We start from the raw sequence: 13,766 nt of genomic DNA on the forward strand, positions 1-13,766 counted from the left end.
TTATGATGATGATGATATGTATGTTGCATGTATGTGCACACGTGCTACAGCACACACATGGAGATCAGCCTCTGGGATCTCTTGTTGTCCATCTCCACACACTCCAGTGTAGCTGGTCTATGAGCTTATAGGGATTCTCATGTCGGGGCTTAACATACCCATGTGCTACCATGCCTGCATCACCTGGGTTCTCAAGCTTGTATGTAAAGCGCTTGACCTACTGAGTCATCTTCCCAGCCCTGAGCTGGTTGCTCTTCTTAGGGCTTGATCAGTGGTGTGCACAAAGAAAGAAATAAGATTTTAATATGAAGACATCATGAGACTCTTACATCTTTCACAAACTCACTTTTCATCAGTAAAGCCTTGGGTAAAGGTTTGACTTCTATTAGTGTGACTGTTGGCCTTAATTATACAAAATTAATTACGTGTAATTAGAAAAAACAGTAATGAATATTTGGTTCATTTCCATCAGCAGCTAAGCATAATTTGGTAGTTTGAACTGTGATTTTGGGTGCAAGACAGACTTGGGACCAGGCCTGGCTCTAGCACATCCTAGCTCTATAATCTTGGGCAAGTCCCTGAGTCACTGATGCTCTCCCACTTCATGGTGCCCATCTGTAAGGTGAGCACCCCTCACTGGTTGTGTGGTTGTTAGAATCAAGCTATAGTGCCTGTCCCGTGGTCTCCAGTGTTGCCTCATCCTTTGCGTGGACCCTTGTATGTGGCAGTGTCTGTGGGCTTCATATACTTTTTGGAAAGATGGCTCTGATAAGTTTGACTTTTTTCCATTTAACATGTCTGTGTGATAAGTTTTTAAAACTTATTACTTACTATGGACACAGCTTATATTACCATAAGGGGGCACTACCCAAGCTAAGAAAGAGGGGGAATGGATCAGAAGTGTGGGAAGAGGGGGTATAGTGGCTGTCTTGGACTATTTAAGCGTATGAGCATTTCAGTGTTCTTGGCTGAACTCCTCTTTGCTTCTCCCTTCTCTGTTCACTTCCTCCGCCTTTCTTTCTTACCTGGGCATAGACATTTCCCTCTTGAAGCTGAGCCATCTCTGGCAGTGAAACACAAACATTTCTGCTTGCTCCTCCCTCCTTGTTTATTCTTGCAACAGAACGACAGGGTCTGTAGGAAGGTGTTTTCAAGAGGCCGTTCTTTCTGGAGTGATTGGTGAACTGGGAGTCCCTTCGGCTGCTCGGACCCTGTAGCTGCTCTCTTGCCTCGATTCTCATCTATTTCCCTGAGGCACCTGGATGTCACCCCATCTCTCTCTTCCCAGATACAACTGTTTCACGGGGAGTACAGGAGGCAACTCGCCATGGTTCTGGGACTTGGCAGGTCATGACAGCCCACACAATCTGGTCTGTGTTAGTCCCAGTGGGAAGCACAGCTCTTCAGGGGTGGGGAGGGCAGTGAATTTCACGGGGTCTTGTGAACAAAACATGTTAAAAACCCAGCAGAACACAGCTGAGGAACTATTCTCTCCTTCTGCTCCTCAAATCCTCAAGGAGCAGGGCTGTACAAGTGGGAGGTCATTTTAACACCCCTCCAACACTTGCTAATGTCCTTTTACAATAAAGTGAGAAGACAGTTCTCTGAGCAGCGCTCTCAGCAGGCACCAGTCCCTCCCTAGAATCTGATAAGTTCTATTTTCGGTTTTTCATGGGACTCGTTCTTTTTTGCGAGTTTTCACTTATGACAAGACATCCTGAAACTTCTCTTTCCACTGAGAAAATGGAGGATTGATAACAGAGAATGAGAATCATGTAAGAGAGAAACAGTAAACAGGAAAAGGGTGATATAGTTGGGGCATAAATGTGAACGGTAGAGAGAGAGAACACCGGAAGCACAGAACCATGGGGAAACACCCCATGGTGCACTCACAGGTGTTTCTCTTTGGGGCTCACTTCCAATTGTGGCTCCACCTTCCCTTGAAGCCAGACAGCTGGGTGTGCTGATGAATGAGTTGCTGTGAATATACAAAGCCCAGCTCTGTCGAGTGCTGAGGAACTTTGGGCTGCAATGCTGTATGGAAGGGGCCCACCTGTTCTTTCCCCAGGAGAAGGGTAGGAGATGATGGGATGGGTTTTAGATCTTAGTCAGCCTGGGCTGGCTTGCCAGCTAAGTAGAGGTCACTGTTGATTGCAAATCTACAATATTTGGACTCAAATCAAGATCAGACTTTTCGCACCTGGATCTCACTATCAACCAGCACATCCTTTGTGCTGTAATTTTCCTGTCTGTAAAATGGGCTAATACTAGGACCTTGAGGGTTGTTGTTTTAATACAGAAGACATGGAGGGATAAGCTGCAACCATAATTTATAATAAACATTAAGTTCTATTGCTGTTTCCAGTGTCACCATCATCACTACAGCTTCAGGGAACCCCTGAATCTCATTTTCCTGATTTCTCATTTTCTGATTTGAAAGGTCACTTGGACATGTCAGATGAGCCATAAATTTCAGATCCCAGACAATCTCTGATCAGGACTATTTGTGGGTCTGTGATCTGTGTGCTGTAATTCTCTTTGGATGGAAGCCCCATCGGATGCGAGTTTATATACAGAAACTCATTCCAGCCTCTGTCCAGGCTTGATGGCCATAGCTGTTAGAGGAAATTTGCACACAACTTTTGTTCAGAACTGCTCCCCTGACTTAAGATGGAGCTATAAGTCCAGTTGAGCCCACTGAAGCAGGCCATATATAAACTTTTTTTTTGAATAACATATTCCATCAGAAACATGGGCAAATGCCTTTCCCCTTACAACTGACATACAGAAGCCTTCAGCAATCTAGTTTTAAACAATGTTCCTTGTTGTGGCAGAAGTCACCACCAATTTTTTAAGCTGGTAGTGAGATATAACTGTCCCTCTTTCCCTTCCTTGTTCATCTTCTATCGATCTAAGCTAATCGCTTAATTAGCCAAGACAAGAAAATTTCTGTGGTGGTAAATAACTCTAAAACCCTAGTGGAGATGCTCCAGTGGCCTAATGAGATTCAGCTCGCAGCTCATTTCCTCCAGAGTAAAATATGGTACACGCAGGACCTGAATTCTCCACTGAGAAGGTTCTACTTGAATTGGTGGGGGCAGGAATCCATTTAAACTGGTGGCTTTCAAAATATGGGTTCTCAACTACCAGAATTGACATCAAAAAGAGGCTTGGCTATCTCTGGCCTGGAGCTGTGCATGGAAAGCTAAAGGGATTGACTTGCTATTGCAGTTCTGTGTGTTTGATAGGGTCAATATCAGGTACTGTGCTTAGTGACGTCTGTATTAGCTGGCTTTCTGTTGCTGTGATAAAACATTCCAACCAAAAGCACCTTGGAGAGGAAAGGCTTTATTTCATCTTATACTTTCAGGTCATGGTTTATCATTGAGAGCAGCCAAGACAGGAACTTAAAGCAGGAGCTTAAAGTAGAAACTGAAGCACAGCAAAATGGTGAAGTATTGCTTTCTGGCTTGCTCTCAGGCTCATGGTCAGCCACTTTTCTTGTGTAGCCCAGGCCCACCTACCTAGGAGTAGTACTGTCTCCAGTGGGCTGGGCCCTCCTATACTGATCCACAATCAAGAAAATGGCCACAGACAATGCCCAGTGGCCAGTATGATAGAGGCAAGTCTTAAACTGAAGTTCTCTCTTCCCAGTTATGTCAAGCTCATAACCAAGATTAGCCATCTCAAAATCCACCTTGTTTTATAAGATCTGGTCTTTCAATGGGACTGGGGGCTTGCTAATTAGGCCTAGAAGGCTAACTAGTGAGTCCCAGGGATCTGCTTGTCTCTGTCTCCTCTGTGGAGGCATGACAAGTGGGTGCTAACATGTCTGGCTTTTTAATGTCTATTTTGGGGATCAAACTCTAATCCTTTACCAGCTGAGCCATGTCCGCAGCTCCCAACCTCAGTTCTGACGTACACTCTTGGTGATGCAGACCAAAGCAGTAGTGTGAGAACCACAGCTTTGCAAAGCCTCTAGAGCTCACAGGTGTGTGTGTGTGTGTGTGTGTGTGTGTGTGTGTGTGTGTGTGATCTAGCTTCTGGTGAAGAGAACATGAGCAAAGAGGGAGAGCGAGTAAAGAAAGAGGCTGGAAGGAAAATCATAAAGAGACCGAGAGCTCTGAGTTCCCTGAATGCTCTCATAACACGAGAAGGCTGGAGGAAAACAGAGGAGCAGTCCAGGAAAGCTCTAATAATTCCCAGAAGATTCTACAAGAAAGGTGTCCTGAGGGTACTTAGCAAATATACACTGTACTGATAGAGACTGAGCCTCAGCTGCCCAAACTGAGTCTAGGAATGTAGACGTGCTATGGAGCCTGAGCAGTGGGGAAAAGCGAAGAGTTCTCCCACGGGACATAGGCAGCGTCTCCTTCTCCCCTATTCTGAGAAACAGCTTAACTTAGGGGGAAGAGGGTAGCTTCTCAAGAGGACCCTGCGTTCTTATCATATAGATTAAAGCAAGCCACAAACTCTCTCAGCCTCGGTCTCCTGGTCTACACGAACAGGATATTTGGGTCTTGTGGATGGGTTTGCTGACCCCTGAATGCCACACATCTCCTAATGTGGGGCGTATGGTAGACGCTGAATGTATCTTAAAGAAAAGAGGATCGGTACTGAGAAGCTTGTCTGAGCTAAGGTTTTGACCGTTTCCAGCGCAATGCCTGTCATGAGGATGTTATAGGAGCAGTGTGAATGATATGACAAGGAGGAGGGAAGATTTGATGAGCAGGAACAGATTCCAACTCATCTCCCAAACACGTGTGCCGGATCTACAGCCTTACTGAAACAAGGCCTGCCCTTCCCAGTTCCCTTATCTTTAGTTCAAAGCAAACCAGAGCCTCTTGAACAATATGAAGCAATACACAGGCAACAAGATAGCTCCTAAACAGCATGCATTCCTTCCTCAGAGTTCTGGAGGCGTGAAGTCCAAGGTCCGGGTGCTCAGAGATTAGCCATCCAGTGAAGTCCCACATTTGCTTCCTAGATGGCACTGGGCGCCCACAGGGTGTGATGAAAGCAGGCAACCCTGTCGGTGTTCTCTGTAGGAGACTGTGCTCTCTGGAGGAGCCAGCCATGATAAGCTAAATATGAACAGATGACCCAAAGGAAGTTCTTTACTTCTAACCATTATCACCCGCCAGTGTAAGACTCAGCCATCGATAAATTTAATAGAGGCCTGAGTCTCAGTAGTTTACCCTGAAGCAATACCTGGTTGCAGAAAGGACCATAAACTAAGATTACCTGAGCACCACCCTAGAACAGACCATCCAAAGGAAATGCCTAACGTTCCAAACGCTGTAGATAGGATAACCTGTCAGCACACACTCACCAGGATACTTCTAGACAAATGCTAGCCAATCAGGGGTCTTGAACCCCTCATCCCCACTTCTACTACTATAAAAACCCAACTCAAACTGTGCTCGGGGCTTTCCGATTATTCCAATATGTTGGGCACACGGAGAGACCAAGTTTGCAAACTTGCATAAAATAAAGGCTCTTTGCTTTTACATATGGGACTCGGTCTTCTTGTTGGTTTGGGGGACTTTGCAGATTTGGGCATAACATTCTCATGATCTAACACTTCCCAAAGGTCCTGACTCTGCTTCATTCTATGATGCCATTTTAGTGTATACATTTATACAGCACAGTTTCACAGTGGGGCAAGAGTTAGGCAAAGACTGAGGCAAGGAGATTCGTGGAGAAAGAGGCAGAAACGAAGGAGGAATTTTGCAGGGTTTTGACAGCACAGACAACGTGGAAAACCAAACGTGACTTGCCGTATGATTCAACTAATTGTTCCCTGTGACTAAGCTCTTACTCACTAGGGCTTCCGAGCCAGTGGGTGTAGAGCGGAATTAACTGCAGGGACAGGAGCAGGCTTTGCAGTCCCTTTGCTACAAAAGGCAAAGAGCGACACATTTGAGCTCCATGGTAGAGGAATGGTGGTTTTTAGGGCTTTTGTTTGACTGACCAATCAGCAAACCTCCAGCGGGGAGGGAGGTTTTTCTGGGTATGTTCCCCATTCCCTCTTGCTCCCTGATGTTGTATCTACTGAGCACAGCCTGTTCAGATAACAGAGCTTCTAATTTCCAGCTAAGAAAAGAACTATAGAGTCCAGGCTGGAGGCCCGAACAGCTTCCCTGTCAAGAGGCACTACCAGTCCCTGTCAGCGACTATTGGCAAAGACCTAGAGCAAGAGTTTAAACAAAATGCACTGAGTCATACACGGTCTATTAGACAAGATCAGAAACAGTCCAGTACCAAACACCCTAAGTTGTAGGTTGAAGAGTGGGCTTTATCTGAAAGGCAGACCCTTTTCAGATTCCTGGAATCAGTGGGCTTTGTAGATGGAAAGAAGCAGAGGCTCTTATGATGGCACTGGAAGATATAAGTGGCTATAAGTCCAAAACAGGTATTCTAAGCCATACAGGAGCAGGGGGAGAGGAGGAGAAGTGGGAGGATTGGTAAACAGCAGCAGTGGAGGGAATTATCTAAGGTATAAGCTGCCTCGGTCCTGCAGTCATAGGATCTGAGTCACTGTACGTTGCTGATGGGGTCAAGTTGGGAGTGACCAATAAGCCAAAGGAAATTCTCAAAGAGGATTTATGTTGAGAAGAAAAAAAAGGCTGTTTTCAGACATTTGTTTTCATGCTACCATTTACCCGTGCAAAGTCTAACCCTATTCTCTGAAATTTTGGAGCAAAGATCCGCTTCCATAATTTCTTTCTTAAAGAATTTAGCAAGATAGAGATGGGCACAGTAACTAGATAGGTACTAAGTGCCCTCCCTGCTTCTTTCCCTTATAGTCCCAGTACTCTGTATGGGACTGAGAAATAGTAAAATGCCTGACACCCCAGCAAACCTGAGTTTGATCCAAAAAGCAAGCCTATAACCTAAGCATTTGGAGACATAGAGATGGGTGGATCCCTGGGTTTTAATGGCTGTCCTACTTAACATAATCAGTGAACCCCAGGTTCTAGGAGAGACCCTGTCTCAAAAAAAAATATGATTGAGAGACAGTAAGATGGCTCATTCAGGTAAAAATGCTTTCTGCCAATCCTGACAACCAAAGCTTCATCCTCAGGACAGACAAAGTGAAAGGAAAGAGCCAGCTTCTGAAAGTCATGCTCTGACCTCCACAAATATACTGAGGTAAATAGGTAACACACACACACACACACACACACACACACACACACACACGATTGCTGTGGACTATTATTTTAAGATGTGTTACATTTGTTTATGCTGTGGAACATTAGTTTAATGATGCAAAGATGTGTTGCATTCTTCAATGGTGCATTTGTTTACCTCTGTGAAGCTGTGTTATTGTGCCTGTCTAAAGCAGGCAAAGATTGGTCTAATAAAGAGCCGGATGGCCAATAGCAATGCAGGAAAAATGATAGATGGGGTTGGCAGGAAGAATAAATAGGAGAAAAAGAGGAATAGGGAAGCAAAAAAATGATCTAGCAGTCAGAGAAGGAGGAGGGCTCCAGTGGCCAGCCACCCAGCACCTACACAGCAAGCTATGGAGTGAGAAGTAAAGAAAGATATATAGGATAAAGATAAAACTCAGAGGCAAAAGGTAGATGGGATAATTTAAGTTGAGAAGAGCTAGCTAGAAATATGCCAAGCTAAGACTGGGCATTCATAAGCAAGAGTAGGACTAGGTGTGATTTATTTGGGAGCTGGGTAGCAGACTCCCTAAAAGAACAAAAGAGCTAAAGAGTAAAAACAACAAGATACACAGAATAGATGATAGATAGATTGACAGACAGACAGACAGACAGACAGACAGATAGAGAGGTGAAGAAAAGAAAAATTCAAAAACCACAAAACAGTGACCTTGGCCATCTTGATCTCTTCCAACTTAGCTTTTGTGTACTGACAGCAGGAGGAGAATTTGGCCAAGGAAAGGTTTCTGTGCTATTAACCAGTCAATGAAATTCTCTAAATCTCACCTCTACTATAACCAACTCTTGGCTCACAGGAAACCTACTAGCTCCAAAAGAGCAGCTTCTTCAGTTAGACCTTTTGAAGGCCTGAAAATAACCAATTTTTAAGTCAGCCAGCAACACCAGGTAGATATTTTAGCTACCACTTTATTTTCATCCAGGCTAAGGGACAGTATGGAAAAGTTCCTCTTCTCAGTACCTCAGTGAGAAACTGTGGCAGGCTCTCTCTGCTACTGTTTGTGAAGTTAGCCTGTCAGTCATTGTGATTGAAACGTAACCCCAGTGGCTTCCACAAGTGCAATAAAATGCTTTGCAAAAGACTGCAGAATCGTGGGATGTAATAAAGTTTGCTCGGCTTCATTTCCAATGCTGCAGAGTCCAGAAGAGCGAGGCCCATTTCCTTATGCCTTGGGATTTGTTTGAGTTACTTTCATGCCTGGAAATGACAGAACATAAAAACAGACATTTAGTTAGAACCGGTAGCGTTTCTTTTGAGACACAGCAATAAACAGAATATAAGTTTGTTTACTGTTAATCTGTTAGATTGCCGTTAACATTTTATGGGAAATGATATTGATGTGTGGGTAAGCAATGGGAAATAAATGATTTCAGACCTTTTGATGCCTACGCTTATCCTCTGGGTCCATGTGTTTTCTTTCTTTGCCCTTTGCCCATCACTAAAGGTCAGATAAATTAACTCTTAAGTTTCCACATTATACCAATTCGAAGAGAAAACCAATTCAGATGGTATGTACTACATGAAAAGGACACGCCAAACACTACCATTCTCCAGACTCTCTGCTGAGCTTAGTGACAGATTTCTGGACTCTGTCCCCCATATTCTGATTCCTCAGATCCGTAGAAAGGCCAGGAATCTGTTTCAAAGCAAGCTTTCCATGCAAAGGTGAAGGGTTTGGCACCTGGATTTGGGAAACTGTTAAGGCCCTGTGCAGCTGGCTGATTCAGCTTTTCGTAATGGCCAAGGTATCTTAAGGATATGTGACAGGCCTCAAACATTTCTCCTCATAAGATTAAATAATAACTTCTCGTCACTGTCTTATTTTATCTAGCAAGAAAATAAGAAATTCTCGATGGCATAGTAGGGTAGTTTAGATAGAAATCCAGGTGACCATGGAGTTACATTACACAGCTCGGCCTCTGCCTAATTTGTCGTAGCCTTAACCCATCTAAACTTCAATGCCTGGCCTCAGTATGATGGCAATGACCAGCAACAGGGATGGCAGGGCCTGGTAGCTGGGAGCAGAGTAACAACTGGAAGAAAAGCAAAGTAGGAAGGGAAAGAGTGGAAGCCTTTATGAGTTTTATTTCTTAAAATTTGGAAAAGACTAGGGGAGGAGGTTCTAGGAAAATTGGGTAGCCACCATGGATGTGATAAATGAAGAGATTTTGAGAAATATGGTTATGGATCACAGACTTCTCAAGTATTTTCTCTTTCCAAAATCTTGTTTTGATTTACATATGTTACGTGTCTGTGCAATTGCATTTTGCACTGCATGCAGGTTCCTGTGGAGGCCAGAAGAGGACACTGGGTCCTGTGAAGCTGGAGTTCTAGGCAGTGATGAGTGGCCTATGTGGGTGCTGGGAACTAAAGTGAGATCCTCTGGAAGAGCAGCAAGGGCTCATGTCTTCTGAGCCACGGCTGCAGCTCCTCCTCCAATGTTTTAAAGAGATTCCAGAGGAGAATTAAGCTGCCTTTCAGATCCGGTTTGCCATCTGTGGATTCTAGTGCAGCACAAAAGATGCTGGGTGTTCCCAGCACTGCTTGCCTTGTCTGAAGATGTGGGTCAACTTCTGAACATTCATCACAGACTTCGTCCTTGAACAATTATTAACTCTGAGTCAGAGGCACCTGTGCAGGCTTGAAAATGGATGTGGCCTCTCGTTTCTTCTGCCTTGCCTGTCTAGGGCAGATTTATGTCCTGGGAGTTTCTATCAGTTTTATTTTTGAACATTGTAGCCCATGTTCCAGCCACCACTTCCCCTTCTGAGTCCAGCTCTGTGTTCTCTGAGTCTCCACAGGAGGCTCTCTCACACCGTTATTACTGCTTCTAGAACTTATCCTTCACACAGCCTTAGCTTCTACACATCCTTTTCGCTTCTCAAGGCTCCGTCTGTGATAGTTTCATTTATATAACTTGTCTGGAGCCTCGTGGAAAGCAGTGTCTACCTTCCTTATCCAAAACATTGGGAAGGCTTACAAGCCTTACATTTGAGAAAAAATGTGTCCAAAGTTCTGTTGTGTCTCTGTAGTGAGAGGTGAGGTGAATTGAGTACATTAGGGGCTGCAGGGTCTACATAAAGCACCCACAAATGTGCCTAGGGTAGTGCAATGCTTCCCCTTTGTGGGTCTCCCTCTCTTGTTTGAATGATTATCTCTGCCATCTTTGTAGCCAGTAAAGACTCAGCACTTGGCTAAGCAGTGGCAACTGTGCCTTTACAGTGCAGAGTGCAGGTGGTGACATGTTCCACTCTCCATTTTAGTGGATCTAACACAGTGTGTCCACTTTCAGATCCTCAGTTTCCTTCCATGTCACCTCCACCATCGATGGTAAAACCTTTCAATTATCCAGAGATGTTGATCAAAGGATTTGCTGACGAGGGACCAAGCCTCTCAGGAGAATGTGAGAAAATGAAGGCTTCAATCCCTGACATGTTTCTAGACCAATCGCAAGGAGTCAGATGAGCTGGTTATGCCCATGGGTTTCTGCAAGCAGAGAGCTGAGGGGCCATGAATGCCCCAATTTTCAGTTATGTCTAAGTTCTTAATAGATATAGTGGAAAGTATGCTTTATAAACCAGGTGGTGGTGGTAATCCTAGCACTAGGGAGGCAGAGGCAGGCAGATCTCTATGAGTTTGAGCCCAGCCTGGGCTACAGAGCAATTTCCAGGATAGCTAGAAGTACATACAGAGAAACCCCATCTTAGGAAAAAAAAAAGAAGAATATTCTTGATAAATGACGGGCATTATATTGCCAGATGCACATTCTTCAGTCATGAACGACAACAGGAGGAATTTTCCTTTGCTCTCATAGTATGAGAGATACTTGCAGAAGAAAGCTTTGGATTCTGAAGGGAAATTAAAATGCCTTATGGAAGATCATCATCAAAGTTTTTGAGAAAGATTATAGAAGCCTGAAACCCACAGGGAGGTCTTTGAAATTTCCCTGTGTTCTGTGTATGATTTGATGGGTACAGGTGAAATCATAGGTGTCACTGGGCTGCTCCTCTGTGAGCCTGAACTGAACCCTGCTGACTTCTTGAATGTGCAGCCACCATCATGTTGACCAGCTTTCCATTACTCTGATGGATTCCTAAGATAAAGAATGTATAAAGTAGAAAGGTTGACTCGGGCTTAAAATTTCGGGGAGTTTGTCTGTGATCGGTCAGGCCTGCTGCTTTGGTCCATGACAGTGAGACCACATGGTGAGCTGGAAGCAAAAAAAAAATAGACAAGAGGACATAGTCTCCTGTAAGTCCGATGATCACTCAGTTGGCCTCACCTATGAGGTCCCATCACTTCCATATAACGCTAGCTTGGGGATCAAGCCTCTAGCCACTAGGCCTCTAGGGGATATTGTAGATTCTATGGTATTTTCATCAATCTCTAAAAAACCTTTCTCCATGGCCTCTGAGTACATCGATGGCAGTGTTTTTGTACCTGACGTATCAAGGAGGTTAGTCTCTCCTATTCCAATTCCACTATGCCTGGTCCAGGGGAAGTCCTCTTTTACACTGAAGCCGAAATGACAAATTGCTGTCTCTCTCCTGTGGGTGAACCTGGGTGGAAGCTGTCCACAGGCAAAATACCCTGACGGTGTATAAAGGGGAGGCTTGGACTACAGAGCTCCGCTGCCCTTCTCTCTCTTTACGGGAGCGGTCCCACACCTGATTGTCATTGGAATTACCTATGGAGATGGAAACACGCCTTGCTGTGCCTCTTCCGACTGATCCAGAGTATGCAGAAACCGTGGAACGGAATCACTATACTTGAGAGCGGCAGCATCCTCACCTCTCTCCATTCTTCACCGGGGCTTCCACTCTAAAATGTGTTCTTGGTGCAGTGTGCTTTTACTGCTGAGAACAGGGTAGATGAAGGGTATTTATTTTCCTCACTCACGTGATTGGGGCCGTTACTGCCTTTGCAGTAAAGATCACTTGACAGGTGATCCTTGCCAATAAAGATCAGTGACATGGTCTGTCTGGCTTTCTTACCAGGACTAGACAAAAATGGTTTGTTATCTGTGTGTGTGTGTGGGGGGGGTGCACTTGCATGCGTGTACAAACAGAAAACAGAGGTCAGTGTTAAATACTTTCCTTAATCACATTCCTTCCATCTTATTTTTGAGGTTGTATCACTCACTGAAACTGGATCTCAGCAATCCCGTTAATTCTGACTGTCCAAGGAGCCATCCAGGCGGCCCCGGATCTGCTTCTCCCATCTCTATAGCCCTATGCTGAGATTATAGGTGCATGTCACTACACCCAGATTTCTAGAGTACTGGGGATCCGAACTTGCATGGCAAGTACTGACTGAGCCATCTCCTGAGACCCAGAAATAGTTTTAAAATTAGGTTACCACATTTAGCAATAACACAGCTCTGAGAGGCTCGCACAAAAACCTCTTTAGCCAGTGTCTTCTCCTAAAACCTTAGCTCCAAGCAGGCTAGTGAGACAACAGAGCAGCCACAGAAAGGGTTCCGACTCACACCAAAGCAAGTGAGCAATTTTCTAAGGGCAGAGCCCCTGACCTCTCTTCTTTAGCTTTTTCTTAATAAACTGGCCTGGAAAAACTGCAGCACAAAAGCTGCTGACGGCAATGTGTTAAAGTAGGTGGGTAACGGAAAAGCTGATGGAGAGATGCCAAGGGTCAGAGATCCGCTCTGATCAGTATCTCTGAGACAGTACAATTATGCTTCCATCGAGAGATAGGAAGGGGTTACCCCAGGTTCACTGCTAGACACCCAGAAGCATGAGGGTGAAATCCAGAGAGCGGGCAACTTCCACGTGTACCATCAGACTCCAAATTACCCCTCTGTAGTGTGTTTCACATGCTGAATAATAACACCACTTCCTGAGACGACCAAGGGCTAACGAACTTCCTATTCGACAGGGTCCATTTCCCCATCTGTGGGGTCTTAAAAAACAAAATGCAGCCCTGGACACCATAAGGCCAAGCCTTTCAGAAAGTAGCATGAAGACAAATGTTCTCTGGCAAGGCTGGGGCTGACCCACCTCTGCTTAGACAGTGACCATGAACTTGAAGACTCAAACTCTAAGAATTGGAAGCACATAAGAAAACTGACCTGAAAGCTTGGAGCTCTGAGTTACATCCTCTGGTATCCCTGAGGTTGCCTTTTCTACAAATATAATGGCATCTGCTTTGGGCCTGGTAGAAGGCGGGGGAAGCAGAGCAGCATGGGAAACTCCCAACACAACTTGGGCACTTCCTGCTACTACTATAGATAGGCACCGATGCTCTGTCTGTGGCTTTCTCTATTTCTATTCTCACGTCTGCTGCAAGCCCAGCAGGGACTCTCCCTAAAAGACCCCATCCCTTCCTCGGAGCTTATGAAAAATCTACTTTCTTGGTCTCCGAATCTTCTGCTGATATTACACTTCTCTGCAACCCGGTCAAAATGAAAGAAGGATTACTCTCTATTCACTTGTATCTTGCAGGAGATAAACTAATTCTGAGAAATTCCCTACAATGGGAGACACTTTCAGACACTGCAAATGGGCAAGGAAGAAGTGAAAAGGCACTCATGCTTTGTCATAGATTTTTTTTCT

The 13,766-nt window shown here is 44.8% G+C and overlaps 1 protein-coding gene across 5 annotated transcripts in view; it reads right to left on the reverse strand.

Annotated features, from left to right (window-relative positions):
* Positions 1-7,861: 7,861 nt before the first annotated feature.
* The window catches only part of Fhit (fragile histidine triad), a 1,440,845-nt gene continuing 1,434,940 nt past the window's right edge, over positions 7,862-13,766 (reverse strand). For all 5 annotated transcript variants that reach the window (XM_013346791.2, XM_026780017.1, XM_026780018.1 and 2 more), the window contains one exon: positions 7,862-8,394. In XM_013346791.2, the coding sequence (XP_013202245.1) occupies positions 8,389-8,394 (6 nt within the window). In that variant the 3' untranslated portion in view covers positions 7,862-8,388. The remainder of the gene's footprint in view (positions 8,395-13,766) is intronic.

Source organism: Microtus ochrogaster, chromosome 6, assembly GCF_000317375.1.
Source record: "Microtus ochrogaster isolate Prairie Vole_2 chromosome 6, MicOch1.0, whole genome shotgun sequence".
In the NCBI taxonomy this organism is placed as follows: Eukaryota; Metazoa; Chordata; class Mammalia; order Rodentia; family Cricetidae; genus Microtus; species Microtus ochrogaster.